Below are 20,305 nucleotides of genomic sequence, written 5' to 3' on the forward strand. Positions count from 1 at the left end.
AAGTTAATAACTGGTAGAACCAAGATGTAGAGGTGTCCATAGCACGAAATATGGACATGTGAAGATTGTACTACTACCAAACTAAAAATTAACTGTGTTTTATGAGAGATTGTGGAACCCAGTCTTCCACAATCAGTATTGGCTATCGATACACTCATATATGTACTAAGTACTAGATGTTTCGTACACTCATTGTGTTCGACGCAACTGTACTGCAATCCGTACACCTGACTTTAGTATGATTTCAACATTGACAACATGTGGTTACGTACGGAGCGACGCTCATAATATAAGAACTCGAGTCCGTGTAAACCTGGATGTGAATGAAAAATATTAGTCAAATAAGTAAAATTATTTGTTGTTCAAGTGAATAAATAGGTTATAACAGTGACGTTTTTGTTGCCATTTTAGTTCAAATTTTTAACAAATAGTTTATATGGACGTTTGTGTCTATAGAATACGTCAATAGTATTGCCACATTGCTGGGTACCACTGGCGAAGGGTCTATATAACACGATTCCTGCCGGCTTTCCTTACGTAAATTATGTATAATCTTATTATCATTATAACGAACACACCGCATTGATGCATATTATAAAAACACTTCTTTATAGCCACCACTTATTACAGGATAAATAACTATAAACTATATAGATAAATATACATGATTTAAAGCTGAGTGGCAAAGGGATTAGTATTTCTGTTGTGTCGTGTTCCCCGTTGGAAAATTTCATCCTTCACCACTGCCTTTTCCTTTCTCATATCATGCCACTTCCTGCAGACTCAAGCCAGTACCTCCAGCTCTCATTACCATGCCACTTCCCACAGCCTCAAGCCAGTCGCAAGATTCCGCCTTTAAGTTTTAACAATATCTAATGCATCTTTGTCAGGAAAGTTATTCAAATTATCACAACGGAACAACGTAAATACTAATTTCACAGGTTTTTGTCTCCCCATTCCAATGCAGCGCGTGCGCATATGACACACCGTCAAACAATCCGCGTGTCGGGTACGGTTCCCGCCGGCCAGCGGGCACAATACGAGCCATTGTTCGCGCCATTGTACCGCCGTATCGGTTACACAATGAACGCTATCGCTCCACCGATGCATTGTTCTGATACACTTGCCAATTTTTTGAGGTAGCTGAGGCACGAGCCTAATCTTTTTTACCATCTATCAAATGGACCAATCAGTACGTTTTGTGACTGATTACTCTCTCTCTCTTTATCTCTCTCCCTGACTAGTCTCCCCATATGATAGGGTAAGCCTTCTTCACATTTTTCTTCCACTTCGCCCAATTCATCACGTCGTCATCGGAAACATTGCATGCTAGCATAACTGATTACATATGACGTGTTTCGATTGGTTTATTCTCGGGATCAGATCGATTAAGATTGAGAGAGTTTATTGAAAACGACAGTTAATTAGTAACGCATCCCAGTCTGACCATTCCCTGTGAAAGGCGGCAAGTGAAATTGAGGGAAAACATTAAATAGTTATGGTCAGTGGCGTCTCGGGGGTGGCTTGAGGGCCTCACGCTTGCAAGGGGCACACAGTAAAAACATCATCGTCAGCAATTGGATTAAAAAGACCTCACAAACATTTGCCGACCAGTCTCTAATTAATTCAGGCCGCTACTGCCTAGGTTGAACAGTAGAAAGAAAAATTACAGAAAAATTTTGAAATTAATATTTCAATTTATAATGAACTTGAATAACAGGACCGCATAAAAGATCTTTTTCGGGATATTAAAGATTGCCTGGCTAAGTAAAAGAACATAGATAATAATGGCGACAAGTATGTACTAATCGAATGTTTTTACTTCGAATGTCAGATATCTAACATTCTCAGTAAAGGCCAGGTCAAAAATATCCGGAACTCGAGGGAATGCATGAAAAGATTGATGAAGGTGGAGGAAGCGAGAGAGGTATACCAGAATCGTGCAAAGTGGCATTCCATACATAGTCTCTGCCTACCCCTGTGGGATAGAAGCGTTATACTATGTATGTATGTTTTTACTTCAGAGGAGATAATTTTTCAATAATACATGTCGGGAGCAACAATGCTGGTCGCATACCTATCTAAATCTCAAAATGAATAAAATATTTGCACACATAAGATCGATGGGGACTTTTGACATGTTATTGATAAAGACGTATTTAACGTCTATACCAATTTTCAAATTTATGAAAAATTTTCCTAACTCACAGGTAATTTTTGTCTATTTTGACTGGACTAATTCCGCAAATGCCTGTCATATACTAACCTTATCTTCAAACTGTTACAGTCGTTTAAAAAATTGGTCCTGACATTTCGACGGTTTTGGTGTTCCGTGGTGGGTTTCTCTATTCAATTCTCTGCTATTAACAAACCACAATACGGATAAAATAATATTAAACATGCATTACAAACATTGACTAAGGAAAATAAATTAGTTAATGAGGATCGTATTGTTTACATAAATACCATTGCGCAGTGACTATTAAATTCTTAAACAAATTGTCATAAGGTTTTAATTCGTATCAACAATGTAATGTAATTTTCCTACATCGTTTAGGTGTAGAGCACACGCGAGTCAGAAATTGGTTTTGACCAACCAACTCCTAACTTATACTACTAAATATGAATCGTAAAACATACAGTCTTACTTAGAAAAAAATCGCAAAGCTATGCTTAGTTAAAACACAAATAACTCGATCAGCTGTCGAACAACACCCGCCATCTTGCCTCTTAATAAGGTTTAAACTAGGCACCGGTGATGTTTTTGACAGCTATTTAAGCAATTCTTAACCACCTTTTAACGCTAAAACAAGTTCATAAGTAAGACTGATAATATTAAAAATATGTTATTATAATGAAGTGATTGGACCGCTTTCCCCTTTTTAAGTCGCTGGGTATTGTTTAAATTAAGGGGAGATTGGCGAAAACGTACATATTGATAGCGTTCGAGCAATATAAACATCACAAAGATTATCTCAAAGACCCAGAAAAGATTAAAAAATCACAAAATTTCGTATCCACACACAATACGCACCCCTAAAAACGAATAATACCAAAATAACAATGACTCAATCGCCATGCATGCCGCTGATAAGTTGAGTAATTAGAAATAATGACCCGTTCACAGATAACCGAACTTCCTTCCAGATAAACTATAGTTACTATAGCACGGTGACTAATTCCCAAACTTTCCACTGATTGCTGATGGGATGACATAATTTTGTCAGTTATTGTAGCAAGTTTATTATTTTTCCATTCCTGAGCGAATCTATCCATACAAATTATAAAGCAAAGTACCCTTTTCTGTCTGTCTGTCTGTATGTTATCGATTTTCTCAAAATCTACTGAATGGATTTTTATGACATTTGATATGGAGATAGTTTAAGACCCTGGGAAGGTTATTATAGGCTACTTTCTATCCCGGAAAAATATACAGCGAGACTTTTGTCCCGGAAAACTCTTTCACGCGGGCGAAGCCGCGAGCAAAAACTGGTACTATTATATAAATCTGAAAAGTTTGTTTGTTGGGACGAGCTAATCTCGGGCATTACTAAACTGATTTAGATTTTTTTTCACTAATAGGAAGCTACATTACTCATGAATGCTATAGAATTTTTATCCCGAGAAAATATTTATCCTAGAAAAAGTTTTCCACGCGGGCAGAGCCGTAAGAAAAAGCTAATTATTATTATATTTATATATGATTTATGCATTTTGTTATCAGACTGAAGAAAATTATATTCTATAGTATATCTCGTCAGTCGCAACGTTTGATGCGAAGTGTTAATGATTGGCTACAATGTCCTTCAAAGTAACAGTTTGCATACTGTTTGTTTAGTGGCAAAATGTGCAAAACAATTATACCTTCTCCAGACGAAACTATCCGGAAGATGTCTGTCAGTTAACTTTAACTATGAATAATAATTATAACCAGAAGATTTTTACATACGAACTCAATACACTAGGTCTATCGCGCTGGTTCTGAAAATTCTTTCATAACAGGAAACTCTATCATTGAATGCTATTTGAACAAATTTATTAAATGCTATACGAATATTTACCTTGACAACAGTCTGTAATGCCGGATGGAGCCGCGAGCAAAACTAGTGCAGTCATTCAGCTGCTATTACAGTTAGATCATAAAATGTGTACAGTGCTGTACACATTTATACTAATATTATAAAGAGGAAAAGTTTGTATGTTTGTTTGTAGTAGTTAATGTTTGGAACTACAAAACTAATATTGATAATTCTTATATAATCCATGTTAGCCCGATTGGGTAGGTACAACCGCAATGTCTATTTCTGCCGCTAAGCAGCAGTGTGTAGTCACTGTTGTGTTCCGGTTTGAAAGACATTGTAGCCATTGTAAATACTGGACTAATAAGACTTAACATCTCATGTCTCAGGATGGCGAGCGCAGTGGAATACTAAACAATACTTTGTAATTCAAGGTGTTGGGTGGTGTTTCTACTGTCTATGTGTGGTTGTATCACTTACCAACAGGCAAACGGCAAGCATTCAAAGCAATAAAAAAAAATCTTTCACTAATAGGAAGCTATATTACGCCCGAATGCTATAGATTTTTATCCAAGGAAAATACAAAGCTTTTTATCGCGGATTTTTTTTTCACGTGGACGGAGCCGCGGACAAGCTCTAGTTAATAATACAGATGCCAGCCCCGACATGTTTATTAATGATGTAACATAAACGTCCGCTGAAATGGTGTAATCTGACACATTTAGAGAGAATAATTACACTAATTTACGATAATGAACTTCATTCGCTCGACTGAAACTTCAGTGGTTGCGCTTACATTCTAATTATGTTAAGGCTGCGCGCCTATTAGGCTAATAGTTTGCCGCTAACTACCGTCCATGTATTTTAAATGGAGTTTGCTGATAACGCGGTTTGTTCGTAGCTTTGGCGTAAGATCGGATATTTAGTAAAGTATGGTTTGTTAAAATAATAATATGGATAGCGAGAAACGTACACAGGGTGTTAAACCCGCCATAGGTTCTATGTAAGTGTGTCGCGTTCCGGGATCAGCCTGTATACGGTTCCAACAGGCCAGCATATTTGTGTCGACTGTCGAGGGCTAATCATTACTCGGCAGTCTATATTCATATAACAGCGTTATTTTTATTTTCGCGGAACTTCAGTCCTACAACGCCTGCAATTATATGAACCTAATCTAGAGTCATATGTACTAAAAACGCCTTTTCTTCGTTATTTAAATTCACAACACTTTTGGGGTGACCCAAGATACATATACTGTATAGAGAGAGTGTACAAATACTGTATCTCATTATCTATTCCTGCCAAATGCTAACATTCCAGTTAAACGACATAGTAATTACTGGACAGTGTGTATTCCTGGACTTTATAAAGCTTTTCCCCAGTATATGTTTCGCGTCATTTCTTACACATTTAACATCAATTACTTCAACATACCCCATATTCAATAATGTGTTTGTGGAACTTCCTAATATGGACATATAAACATAAGTTTAGATTAATATTGCTGAAGTGGTAGCCAGAAACTAATCAAGTCTAGACTATTCAAGTAGAAAGCATAAATACGAATATAAGTACAACACATTCATTGTTTTGCATTGTATTCTTTCATTCTCTGAATATGGTATGGTGCAAGAGTTCATGGAGCTTGGTTACATGGTTGTGATAGTGGCTTATCACAAGACTCCTTTGTGACTATTAATTTAATTGCTTGTAGAGATTGACATGCAAGAAGATATGAGAGCTAATACTCTCACCATGGAAGGTGCACCGAGTTAAATGATGAAACAATTAAACAGGAAATAAGACAATCACTAGACTAGAATAAATCCAAGCAAAAAGCTGAATATTAAATTCTGTACTATACTGTTTCATGACCTAAATTTGTGTACTAATAAAAACAGAACAGAAAAATAATTTTTACTCATATAGCACCTGATAAAATACAACCTTATAGGCTTATCAGGCACAAATTCTAATCACAAGTTCATTATTTTTCACAACCTTAAAGTTTACACACTCAACCTTGATTTCAAACCCAGCCTCATAACTCACAGCCAAAGTACACCATTTGACCTATGAGAGAATTAATTAAATTAACTTTACTGTAATATTTAAATGGTGCCAAGGCTTTGCTAAATGATATGGCAAGCGTCTAAAATTTGTAATTCCATTTTGGATATACTAATTATGTATCTCTCCAACCTTGTCCGAGAAACACAATATGTAACGTGTAAAAGCAATAAATTTAAAGTGAAATATGAATGCACATGTTTTCATAGTAGCTAAATGCTATTTTAGATATGGCTTTAAAAGTTGCAAACCTTCTATTTTCTTTGTAATACTTGTCCTGAGTAGATTTTTAGTTAAACTATTCACATTTGAGTAACATATTGTTTGGGATAGTGCTATACTAAATAAGTGGAATGAATAGCGAAAAGGTAAATTATATTTCTTAAATTTTAGATCAATAATACTAAACTTATATTGTCGCTCCATATTGGACTATTCCTAACAATATTTTGGGTAGGCTAGTAAGGGGGTATCCAATATATTTATTTTATTTGACTGAATATAAACCACATAACTGAAAGAATGTGTCATAGTTACCATTTTAGAAAAGACATTGCACAAAAGTGCAACAGCTCATATTTCAGAATGGATTCATCTTCGATTTTATAATCTACTAATGGACTTTAACATTACATCTAGTGACCCAATATCAGAAATTAATAATAGTAATTGTGTTAGATAAAAGGCAAATAACAGAAAGGACTACATAAATTCTTTTTCAACTGCATAGAATTAATATTAACACTTTTAAGCCAGAACATGGTTGGGATTCTAGTTCTTAAGATTTTTTCATAATAGAGCCTTTTCAGGCAGAACAAACATCACACCTTTTATTACATACTATTTTCTTTATTAATTCTTACATAATTAGTATATTTGTAACATATAGGATAGTCATCCGTCTAACTAAATACTGGAAAAATAACAATAAATTAATTTTGTGTTACTGTGAATTGAATATTCTTTATTTACCATGAGCATTCATTGATGGAATCTTTCTGTTTTGATATTAATTATCTATGCCTTTAAAATGGAATAATTAATGTCCCACCCACATATTTGTACCGTCTAGAAAGACTATTAAGATTTAACACCAAAATTAACAGCTTGTATGTTTTTTATAAAAATAAATATAATTACTATGAATATTTCAGATATGTAATAGAATGCAAAATTTCTACACAAATAATAAAATGAATATAATTTAATAATTCTAGTATTTTTTACTTTATTTCATTGACAAGAAAGAATATATTCATTACAATACAAAAATCACTGAGCTGATAGGTAACAATCATTGTACGAGGCAGTCTTTCAAGTTACTTCAAAAGTTATACTTATTGATTTTGTATTGAGACTATCAAAACTGGCATAATAAAAAATGTGTAGAAAATTGTCAATTTGTTTGGTAAGTGAATGACAATAGCGCCGATGATGTAGTTACATGTACGGTTGCCAATACACACGGGCGCAATTTATTAAGTTTAACAGTATGACTTACACTTTATTTATAGATCAGTCGAATTTCATAAAGTAATGAATGAAACACGCTTACCTTATTGTGTGGCAGCACTATGAAGGCGCCTCCGCCCGCCGACTCGACGATTATCGCCAGGAACTTTGGATTCACCGCACAAAAAGTGGAGTCCCACGAACTCTTTGATACTCTTATGTTATCATAACATTGCTCACGTTTCAGAGCTTGCCCGTAAACGTGGCGGAACTTCGAACTGCGGACCACCCTAAACGACATCTGCAACGCGAAATACACAATTAACAACAATACAAACAACTATTTATTTGCAATTTCACATATAACATAACCTATACGGTCACTATGACCTACATTTTGACACTAAAAAACTGAAAAAAGATCCACAACTCACGTTTAATTATAAAGATGATATATTAAAATTACACTAGGAAATGCAATGAAAACATTTGATATATAACTGAATTAATTAAAAGAAAATAAAACCGAGAGCTGCTAAGGATCGAAGGGAGGACGGTTGGGAAAACGAGCGAACTCCATATTTGGTAATGCCTGCAGTCGCTACATTTGATTATGATAAAACTCTCTCACAACCAACACAAATATTATAGAAAGTAGTTTAAACTATAAATATATTAATGTTGTGTATATTAGTAGTACATAAAATAATATTTCAATTGATTTTAAAAAAAAAAGCACAATAAGTTTCGATTATACGTTTGAATAATTTTGAACGCAACTCATAGATGTCAAAGAACTGTCAATCGTATGAGAATTTAAAGAGCGTTCACAAATATGAAAATCGTACAAATACTCATAGGAATTATATATTATTTATTTTATAAAAACCTAAAATAATAATTTTACCTTTGGTACCTCCAGACGAATTTCAGGATTTAACTGATTCGTTTTAGGTTGTTCTGCTGTTTGAGCATGATAGCTATGACAACGTTCTCGTCCTGCTCTTTTGGCTATAGGAGCTCTTCTGTTTGGACTTGTAAAACTGTTGTGTCTCTTAATTTCCTGCAATGCCATTTTATTAAAACATTAGTATTCAAATAAAATTCACGTAGTAAGGTTATCAGAGTAAGAATTACTTACTCCGTCTACTTCCATTCTGACCAAAATAATAACACAATTTTATGATTTTGAGTAAGAACTGTAGCGAGGTGATTCTAATTATCAATCGGACTTTTAATTTTACGGTTCGCTGAAATGAGAATAAACTGAATTAAACGGAGACTTGCGTTAATTTCAAATAAAGCAACAAAGGTTTAGTTATTGGGGGTAGTTCTACTTTTTGTTGATGATATAAAAATATTTCTCCTTAATGTTACATGAAATAATAAATATACTTATATTTTTAAGTGTCTCTCACATAAATTATCAAGTTCTTAATTATTTAGGGTATTTATTTTTTATTTTATTGAAATGCAGAGCATTCAGCCAAATATTGATCATAGTGCACAGGAGAATATAAAAAATTGCCATTCTGTACAAGTTCGACAGCATAAAAGTTTTTAATCTATGGATCGCCGTGTAAATAGAAAAGAATCGCGAAAAGTTCATCGAGTGACGAAAAATTATAATTATTATTTATTTCTTTACAATTTTGTCGAGTTTTGAGTGGTAATACACGATGTTTTATTAATTTTTCATAAATAACACTGTGATATTGCTGCTGTGTACAATGGACGCAACTTTTACGAAGGTAAGATTTATCGTAAAATAAAAATAATTACTTATTAGATATTTTAATATATACACGTAAATCATGTTTAATGATATTCATATTAAGTAAGACATTATACTGACGTTGAATGATGAAATTTTTCGCACTTATTTTTCCGTGTCATTTTCATATGAGTCAAGTGTTTTTTCGTTTTTGCCGGTGTAAAATTTATTGGTTGGGATGGTCACGTTAGACACATTATATGCAAATTCGCACATCCTTCCTGTCTACTGCGACTGTCCTTTCATATAGAGAACCGTAAACTGCGACGTAATCCTACCGATTATTTTACGATTTACCACTTAAAATATACAATACACATTTTATTCTTAAACATTACTAATTGACGTCTCGTCTTGCAGACGTTATTTAAGCCTTCTGCCCGCAGTTACGAGATGACTTGAACTCTAAAATAGCTTTATCTGTACTAATATAATGGGTCAAAATCATCATTTAGATTATTTTGGAATGACCGCTTTTAAATATCCTATTGTGTAACTTATTACTCTTGTACGACTATTAAAAACAAATGTACAGAATGGTTGGTAGTAATGTGATGGCAATAAAAATAAACACATTAGACTATGATTTTGGAATAATTTGTAAATTGATATTTAATATCTTTAGATGTTGGGATGCGCTCGTACAGCTTTCCAGTACCAAATATAGGTATAACAATGTTTTGCTTTTGTTGTATCAGTGACTGCTGTAGATTGTGGTCTTCAAACTTAAAACAATAGTGAAGTGTAATACAAACACATTATCAAGTAAGGATTGGATCCATTATTTACAACGGTGTTGTAAATAATACCAACTCAATATAATATAATAATATTGTCCTACTGGATGTCTGTATTGGGGCCGTTTCTGGCAGGCCTGTAGAAATCTTTAGGTAGCGGCATATATTTAGCAGTGCACTTCATGAGACTGATGATGATGATGATCGTCCTACTGCTGGGCACTAGCCTCTTATACTACTTACAACAGTGCAAACCTGTCATACACATAAGTATGTTCATAGTTATGTATAAAAAATCCATGCATTAGTGTGTTCAAGATGTTTCCAACTATTATAGTAGTTTAGCCCTGGTCCATCATGCTGGGCTATTGTGGTTTACCAGATTTGACCTGTGAATCTTGTCATGGGCTCAAGAAATATTACTAGCAGTTAGTATCATTATGGATGCTTTAAATTACAATAACGGTTTGTAAAACAATCCAATTATATTTTAAGTTGTATATATTATGCAGGTATGTGCTATATTTAATGTTGTATTCAAACAAATAAGGTACATAAATGCTTAATAATTTAGGATTAGAACTTGTCTGCCATTGAGCAATAAACTGAAAATAACTGAAGGATTAAAATACCGTATAAAACTATTAAATATATTTTCATCATAAATTGTTGATGATTTTTTTTAAGTGCAATAATTACTTATTTTTCAGATTGTATCAGATCTGGGATCTGTAATAGTAATATTCAAGATAATTTATTTATAAAAATATATGAGTCTTGCAGAATTGCAAAAATTATCAACTATGTAGCTAGCTCTGCTTATCATACAATAAAGTCTGATCAGTTTATCATCTTTATCCATATAAAAACTATTAAAAACTTTAGTCAGAAAATTATTTTGTTTTTTAATGTTTATTATATAATTGATGATTCTATCAAGGTTAAAAAAACTATGTTATCATAAAAAATACTTTTAGTGTAGGTACATACATACTCTATAGTACAGTCTGTGCATATTTATAAATTTTGTTATAAATGTAAATATTAAGGTGCTTGTACATTCGATTGTTAGACGCGCGTTTCTCTACTTGTCATGTAATATGGAAATGCATAACTTCTCGTGATAATCATTTTAATTACATATGGAAACAAACAGTATTTTAAAACACACATAAAGAAAAATCTTTGGTGTTATAAATAATATGTTTAGTTTAGGGTGTCTGAAATATTTTCTATTAATGTAAGAATTGAGAGGAAGAGATCAGTTTTCAGTAGAGTTAGTGATGATTCCTTATAAACAAACAAACTATCTCTGTGAATATAAATGACTATAAAATTAAAAAAAAACGATTAACACGCGATGATGGCATACAATCTGTATGGCCTTTCATAATTATAATCAATCTGGTACCATCTGACATTCATAATGGGCATTTGGAATGGCACCCAGCTTTTTCACTGACCTTGGCTAAATTGAATAATACGTACAATGATACTCATGTGGTCTCAATCAAATGTTGCTATAACAAGTGGTCATTGGTATCATGTCAACAAAGTAATTGTTAGTATGATCCACCAATGTATGTCTTGCGTCAGTTGTTATAGGAGTGTAAGTCCCTTGTAGTGGATATGTATTATCTACTAATGTTATTTTATATCTCACAATTAATTTAAGGCCAAGTTAAGAGTACCCTAAATCTAAGTGAATTCTTGAGTTAATTAATGAAAACAAGCGAAGCAAACATAGTGTTTAAAAATTTTAAAATTAACAATCCATAATATCTGTCTATCCCCATGGGATACAGGCATGATAATGTTTGATATTGAAAGATCGGATTTAAATAAACTTTATTTATTTCTATTGTTATTTTGTTCCACTGCTAAGTAAATAGTTGTTAATAGATATCACACACTTATTGGAATGATTATAATGCTCTTAACGGTTGGAGTGCTATTAATAATTATAGCTCTCTAATAATATCCGATTATTGTTTCACTTTATAAGAGGCAAAGATATGGGAATTGCGAACTAGAAAATATGTTATACGTAATTAAAATTAAGTAGAAATCTTATTTTAAACAACAATTTCTGTACTAAGTACAAAGAGTATTGTTAGAATGGAATAGCCTTCATAATACTATGAATTAATATTACTTAGATAAAAACTAAATATTTCTTTAACTGACGTAAGGACACAGTTAAAGGCATTATTCTCACGTTTCTATGTTTTCAAACTTCGCTACATTAATTACAGTTTACGCGATATAAGACGCCATATATCCCATTTCGAAATAATCTCCAAAGCAAAAAAAAATAATCTACGACTCATTCAACTTGGTACAACTCGAAATTGTATTAGATGTGTCTAGACGTTTTTTTTTTTATAATTTTTTATGTTTCTGATGTGGTTTTTTGCAGCCGCAACACCTTAGGCCGGCGGTGTGGGCCCTGAGCGCTGTGAACGCGGGCGCTCTCCTCGCCGCCGCGAACCTCGTCATCTGGCTCAACCCTGAGGACAAGTGAGCATCTAGTTCATAGTTACTACATTAGTCTGGCAATGGACTTTGTCAAGATGTTTTTTTTTAATACTAGCTCGGCAAAGCGACCTCACTGCGCCTGGTGGTAAGTGGAGTACATTTCAGATAGAGTATTGATTGACGAGTGATGATTAGTCCTCGCCAGTTGATACAACTATGTCGGCCGGTACGGAACTTTGTTCGCACCGTTTACTGAATGCAACTCAGGGCCGTTGAGGTATCTTATCCACCATAATATTATCATCGTAAATAACAAAACCCTGGAACCTTTTTTTCGAATTTTATGGCGGTTTTTTTTTGTATTTTGATTTATTTCCGACGTTTCGAAGACTACAGCCTTCACGGTCAAAGGGCGGACTGTGAAAAAAATAATACAAAAAAACCGCGAAAAAATCGAAATATAGTTTTATTTTATTACCAAGCTTAGTATCACACGAGAATCTTCCTCATCTCGGTCGTAAAAAACGTAGTAATTCGACACATTTCGTTATGTTTATCGGGATGAGGTGGAAACGCCAGTAATTATGATAATAATATGCATCAAGGCCACAACTTGTTTGTTCATTATCATTATTAAGCGTCTTGCATACTTACCGAGACACCTGGTAAATCTCTTTTGGTTATATTAAGAATTTTCCAGAAAAAAGTAGGAATTCAAAGAAAAAATATACGTGACCTTAATGTAGAAATTATATGTCAGTCAGTGATTAAATAGATAATATAAATAATAAAAAAAAATGAGTCAAAATTCTGCTATAAATGCATTTTATTCCGTTGTTTGATTGACAAAAAAGCAGCGATAACCTTGGGATTGCAACGCACAACCTGGGATTGGAAAGCACGCACCTGCGACTTTTGTGTGTAGTCTTTGGGAATTGTCGCTTGCTTACCGGTGATGAAAACCATCGAAAGGAAACCTGCATACCTAAAAAGTTCTCCACAAGAATTTCGAAGTTACGCGGACTTTGCCATCCTGTAGTAGAGGAAGCCCGTGCCCAGCATTTTAAAAATGACTTAAGTTGTCTTAATCTTAGACAAGTGCTTATCATTGTAGGCGAGCGTTACGTGTTCTATCATTGTTCCAATGTCAATTTATGTCACCTTTGCATATCGAAGTATTTGAACACTACACGAGTACCGAAAATGTAAACAATAATATTACTACAAAGATATAACAATCTAATCGATAACTGACAAAGGCTAATCGTCTTTTTTGAGGTCAAAACGTCAAGGTCAGATAAATGACTTCGTCGAATGTGATCGCCCCTTAACGGTACAAAGTGTGGAGGTCTCAAGGCGCGTGATGGACTTTACTTTGTTGCTAATTTGACCCCTTAACTGGACGTGGTAGATATTGCCAGCAGTTATTACGTACTGCAAAACTTCTTCTTCTGATGAATCTAATATGTTACACGCATGTTATTGCGCGATTCGGACTTCGAATCTTACGATATCTTTGTCCTAAGGCATGGAAATAGTTGGTAATTAATAATATATTATACTAGTTTTTGCTCGGGATTCCTTGCATGTTGACGCCAATCCCCAGAATAAAAAAGTAGCTGATAACACTCAGGGTATTATACATTTAACAATCAAAATTTTTGATTTTTGAAAATATTTTACTAATAAGAAGCCATATTACTCAAAAATTTTCAAAATTGGTTCAACTATTTTTTTGTTTACAAAAATACATATTTTTTCTTTGTCCAACATTAATTTAGATTATTATAGTCAATTACCTGCTGGTGTATAGCACACATATGCTGCATTTGATTCAAGGAGTCAATCTACATGTGTACAACACTTTAATACAGTGATGTAATTGTTTGTTCTAAAAATTCGGGTATCTAGGTCATGTTATTGAGCGTGTTATGGTTACAGAGAGCGATAGGTAGATTCAGATATAGTTTCGCGCGGAAAGTAAACTCACGCCTGTATCTGAATGAGGGTAGATATAAGTGTATCTAGTATGATAGAAAGAGAGAACGCTATTAATATCTCCCAACTCTTTTATCTTTTTGTTTAAATTATTTCGTTGCGGATTACTGATAAACGTTTCAAGAGACTCCAAGTTTTTCACCCAGTATTATAAAAGCGTGCCACTGTCGATCCTTGCTTGCAGGAGTTGTAGGGCATGAGGACAGAATACTTGCTACCACGGTAGAGAGAGATTTACAGTACTAGGAGGTGATCAGTAAACATAGTTATTAATTAATAACTTTTGCCCGTTTTTCACATAATGGGTTATAATATAAGCAATTATTTCATAACGCATTATGTGAAAAGAAAAACAACTTGTTTACGTCGCAAGTTGATTTATTGTAACATGTTATCTGAATTGCCTACAATGCGTAATAAAAAATGTATTTACTCTTTTATTTTTATGACTTATTAGATACTTTAAACAGGGGATAATAGGGAACCGGCTTATGTTTGATTTTGTTCATTATTTTATATGTAATGGTTAATAATACGAAAAAGAAGCACTTCTGCGAAGACTGCATAAAAATTGGTTACAAAATGAGCGAGTAATTCATATTTCAAATATTGTAACGTGCAGAAGTGGGCGCGTTGTGGGGATATCGCTTCATGTCTTTCTTTCGCACGCGTCGTAATTCCCGATGACGTCAAATTTGGGCATTTCATCTCTTTTCTGTTTTTTGTTAATTACCCGTTCCATCGACATTCAAAGACTTATAACTTGTTGTTTTTTTACCGGATTTTAATAATTCCTTTTATATAACGTTATTATAATTGATAATAGCAAAGAACAAAAATGAATCCGGTACCCTATTATATCGACTACCCAGGTTTAATCGTCTCTCCTCAGTCGACCTTATTTCTCTTACCATCTGGTGCGATGGGGTAACTGCCGTGGCTATTTGAAAATGTGTTCTACCCGGCCCTGTCGAAAGACCTGTCCGGAGATTATTTTGCATGTTTGTTATTGTATAATTTCATCATTATCCGATTATTGGCTTACGGCCGTTTTCAATAATCGGTTCTAATCGCGTTTTTCAATCCTTTGCGAAAATGGGCCAATCAGAGCAAAGCTTTTTTAACGTGTTTACAAATGACGTGTTTTATTTGGTTTATTCTCGATATCGCTTTGAAGTTTTGTTTTTATTGCTTCGAATTACGAGACGAGCTTGCCGTTCACCTTATGGAAGCGATACGACCTTCCATAAACAGTAGAAATACCATTCAATACTTTTAATTACAAAGTATTGTTTGGTATTCCACTGCGCTCACCATCCTGTGACATGAGATTATAAGTCCAGTAGTTACACTGGCTACAATATTCTTCAAACCCGAATACAACAAGAACTACACACTGCTGCTTGGCGGCAGAAATAGATATTGCGGTGGTGCCTACCCAGGCGGACTCTCACGATATGAGAGACGTATCAACAGTATAGGATTAAGATTGATCGTGAAAACGGCCGTGAGACATTCGCCTTTAACAAAAATTTATGCAAACTCTCGCAATTATGTTATTAAGATATTAGTAACATTATAGTAGGATTGTGTGACGTTAATAGTAGATGTTATTACCGCAATAAAACGTCAAGAATAACTAACGTGTGTTCATGACGTATCTAGGCGCGAATAACACTGATACAGGGAAATAGTTGGACAATTATTGGGGAAAGTAGTAGGAAATATTTTTATTAAACATCTGAGGAAACGAGCATCTCGCTCGCCTGCTGGTAAGTGAAACGAGTACCCGTAAATAAAACCAAAACCAGCTATATATTTTTCATCAATATTAATATATTCTTCTCTAGATTTTGATGAACTGATAGTGCAGTTTTCTTCATCAATTTATGGAGAATATTCTTAGCCCACAACAGTAATAAGACCCCGATAGACCTCACTTATGCATAGCACAAAAATTGACAACAGCCTGACTACCGATTACTGAATGTCGAATTGTGACGACCAATGACACACTAATGCCGTTTTTACCTTCCTACTGACATTTAAAGATTAACATAGCGATTATGATGATAAACAGCATCGAAAAGATAAACCATACCCTCACGAATCCTGTGGTTCGAAATACAATTATAATCGATGGGGTGCATCTCCAAAACAATACTTAGTGGTCCCTTGTACGCGAGTGTTCTGGGAAGGTACCAATGCAACGCCCGTGTGTGCCAGCAAGCAGCAAATATTTGATTGTTGGGTTTGAAGGATTTTGGCCAATGTATTTACTGGGCATTATGAGACTTGCTAATGGTATATTTGTATCCTACCAGATAGCGAAAACCGTACGCAAGGTCTAAAATTCTCTATAATGGCTATTGTAAGTGTGTCGGGTTTCGGAACTTTGTATATGCAGTTTCAAAAGGCCGGCATAATTATCTCGAGTGGCAATGGGAAACCGTCTAGTTTAAACTTAGAATACGTGAAAGTTATTCTCTAATTTATTAAACGAATTGAATAATGATCCATGAATAAAATTTGCTGACGATAAACAGTATGTTAGGAAGAGTAAGGCGGGGTCGTCGCGGAAGTGTCGATAAGGACACAAACGGAAGTCGACATTACGTTCTTATGAATAAAGTTCATGACCGCTACTCGCTTTCGACGCTGTTTAAAATAATTTATTTGTATTTTTTCTTTCGTTTTATGTTAATCGTGCATATTAAATGGTGTAATTTATTACTTTATTTTGTGCGCCATTCTGCCAACGCAACTACTGTATAATAAGACTTAGCATCTCACGGCTCAGGATGGCAAGCGCAGTGCAATACCAAACAATATTTTGTAATTCAATGTGTTGGACGGTGTTTCTACTGTTTATGGGCGGTCGTATCGCTTACCATCAGGCGAAAGGCAAGCTCCTGTCGTCATTCAAAGCAATAAAAAAAATATCCTTTCTTAGACTAAATGTCCGATTGTTCTATATTACAGGATAATAAAAAGCATACGTTTTAACAAATAATCAATCTAATAAACATCTTTCAATACTCCCCTATTATTAATATTAGAAGGATCGCTTTCTAACCCACGTTTTCTCTAGGATTAATGTCTAGTATTAAATACCCTAACCTGTTGTGTAACGACAGGTCTCAGTTCAATTAACAATTATTTGACTTATAAATTAACAATAGTCTATACAGGATCGTCCGTTATCATATTTTGGGACAGAATACATATGGCGAAGAGCGTCTTAATTCCGCTTCTGCCTACCCTTTCGGAAGAAAAGGTTCGAACATTGAGAGTCAATAATGAAATGTGTTTTCCAGGATCTCGATAAAGCGCGGCAGCGGTCTCACCGCTCTCGGTCTGGTGTACTTCATGAGCTTGTTCGAGCTGCTGAACGTGTGCGCGCTGTTCACCGGCGCGGGCGCACGCTTCCGCCGCAAGTACCGGCTCAGCGCCGGCGACGTGCTCGACATCACTAACAAGTTTGTGGAAATTTTACTTTAATGATAAGTTTACAGGTGTTTTCAATAAACGATCTCAATCTCAAGTCCAATTCCAAAAATGAAGCAATCGAATTAAGTTATTTGTAAGAATGTAAAAAAATGTTCTGATTGATACATTTTTGAGATAGATTAAAAAAAGTTGGGATCGTTTATTGAAAATGGCGGTTAGATGTGGAATTCTGATGGCGCCAATACTGAGTCAGCCCGGATATAGTGTAAGATATTGAGAATAATTTAAGTGATACTACACTTTTCTACTAAACATAAAAAATAAGACAGTACATGGCATACTCGACTTACAAATGGTAGCTTTAGACGTGGATGCGCTCGGTATAGCAACGGAATGATTCAGAGCGGGTAACTCGTAAAATTAATACAAGTAACGGCACATTCGACGCTTCAGTAATTTGCGTGAACCCCACCCTAGAATTCCATTAAAAATCTTGCAAATATGTAACTACATTTTAGAAACCGAGACTAGTTATTTAAAACTCATCCCTTATAAATGCCATCTTAGCCCTTATATATCCCATCCCAACCCTTATAAAACCTATCCCAGTCTCTGTCATACTCATCCCAGTTTATATGAAACTAATTCTAGCCTTATAAAAATCATCTCAGCTCTTATAGAACTCATCCCAGCCCAAATAAAACTTTCCCAGTCTCTATCATACTAATCCCAGTCCACATAAAATGCGTTCTAAGCCTATTAAACTCATCCCGGCTCCTATAAAACTGCTCACCGCCCGAATAAAACTTATCCCAGTCTCTATCATACTCATCCCAGTCCACATAATACTCATCCTAGTCCTATAAAACTCATCCCGGCTCCTTTAAAACTCATTCCAGCCCCTATAAAAGTGATCCCAGCCCCTATAAATGTGATTTGACTGTATTGCAGGTTGGTGTCGGCGGTGCAGGCGGCGCTGTCGGTGCTGACGGGCGCGGTGGTGTGCGCGTGGTCGTGCACGCGGGACTTCATGCGCTCCTCCCACTACATGTCCGAGGCCTACGCGTGGTTCGGCGCCGCCTACTTCTTCTACGACATATGGTCTATGTACATGGTGAGTTGATGAAGACTGCTACATCAAAGTAAGGTTATGTTTTTGATGGTAGAATAGTGTTGGTAATATTTGATATTTACTGCATATTGATTGCATTTACTTAAAGAAAATTTTGCGTTAGCGCATTCAATCAGACTTTGAGAAATACAATCTGTCTTTTTGGTGAACATTCGATATGGATTGCACATCAGATGCGACATAATACCACAATTCAAAATTTTCTTTCATTCATAAAATTACTATTATTTAAAAAACAAAACTGTTTATAATATTTTACTATAACATTCACAGGTACACGTCCAAATGATAGCCAATCCAGACGCTAAAAAAGACAAGACCCATCAAACAGAGAAACCAGAAAAACCGGAGAAGGTGGAGAAGCAGATCTGTAAGAATGGCGAGGGGCTGCTCTCGTCAGGGGACGGGCAGGTCACAGAGGGTCCAGGCGAGGCGCGGGTGGGTTCAGGAGTCACGAAGCCAACGTTCGCGCAATACTGCAGGCACGAGCCTGTTATATTGATGCACCATCTGTTTATAGGCGGGTTCGGGTTCCTAGTTATTGTGGTGAGTTGTTTTTTTATCGATTAAACGTTTAATAATCGATATTATTAATACCCTTGAATTCCTGAATAATCGATTACTAATCTAATCTATTTTTGTAATCGATTTGAAGTGGAGTATCCTAGTGTGTTATGTTCATGTTGCAGTACTTCCGTGGTTCGTTCGGAGACTGCACATTCGGGTTTGTGTATCTGATGGAGCTGTCGACGCCGTTCGTGTCGGCGCGCGGCATCCTCTCGCGGCTGCGGCTGAAGGCGTCGCGCGCCTACCTGCTCAACGGCCTGCTCATGCTCGCCACGTTCTTTGTGTGCCGCGTGGCCAGTCTGCCCTACGTGTGCCTCATGTACAGCCGCGAGCTCGGCCTGCCTTACTTCGAGGTACTGTATTTACATACCTGCTCAACGGCCTGCTCATGCTCGCCACGTTCTTTGTGTGCCGCGTGGCCAGTCTGCCCTACGTGTGCCTCATGTACAGCCGCGAGCTCGGCCTGCCTTACTTCGGTACTGTAGGTACATACCTGCTCAACGGCCTGCTCATGCTCGCCACGTTCTTTTGTGTGCCGCGTGGCCAGTCTGCCCTACGTGTGCCTCATACAGCCGCGAGCTCGGCCTGCCTTACTTCGAGGTACTGCATACCTGGCCTGCCTTCTTGA

At 35.6% G+C, this 20,305-nt stretch overlaps 2 protein-coding genes across 5 annotated transcripts in view; one reads left to right on the forward strand and one right to left on the reverse strand.

The window, feature by feature from the left end:
* LOC115455625 (coronin-6) overlaps positions 1 to 8,877 on the reverse strand; it is a 33,765-nt gene extending 24,888 nt beyond the window's left edge. Inside the window, exons 1-3 of one of the 4 annotated variants that reach the window (XM_030184254.2) lie at positions 8,683 to 8,877; positions 8,449 to 8,604; positions 7,645 to 7,842 (exon numbers count right to left, since the gene is read on the reverse strand). In XM_030184254.2, the coding sequence (XP_030040114.2) occupies positions 7,645 to 7,842; positions 8,449 to 8,604; positions 8,683 to 8,697 (369 nt within the window). In that variant the 5' untranslated portion in view covers positions 8,698 to 8,877. Of the gene's footprint in view, positions 1 to 7,644; positions 7,843 to 7,935; positions 8,279 to 8,448; positions 8,605 to 8,682 lie in introns of those variants that run through there. The other 3 variants (XM_030184256.2, XM_037436613.1, XM_030184257.2) reach the window with 3 other exon arrangements.
* A 199-nt stretch (positions 8,878 to 9,076) lies between these two features.
* Positions 9,077 to 20,162, forward strand: LOC119188840 (ceramide synthase-like). The gene is made up of 6 exons (XM_037436880.1): positions 9,077 to 9,292; positions 12,472 to 12,572; positions 17,846 to 18,007; positions 18,930 to 19,092; positions 19,384 to 19,656; positions 19,800 to 20,162. The coding sequence occupies exons 1-6, from the start codon at positions 9,272 to 9,274 to the stop codon at positions 20,160 to 20,162; spliced, it is 1,083 nt and encodes a 360-aa protein (XP_037292777.1). The 5' UTR covers positions 9,077 to 9,271.
* The last annotated feature ends 143 nt before the right edge of the window (positions 20,163 to 20,305 follow it).

This window comes from Manduca sexta, chromosome 9 (assembly GCF_014839805.1).
Source record: "Manduca sexta isolate Smith_Timp_Sample1 chromosome 9, JHU_Msex_v1.0, whole genome shotgun sequence".
In the NCBI taxonomy this organism is placed as follows: Eukaryota; Metazoa; Arthropoda; class Insecta; order Lepidoptera; family Sphingidae; genus Manduca; species Manduca sexta.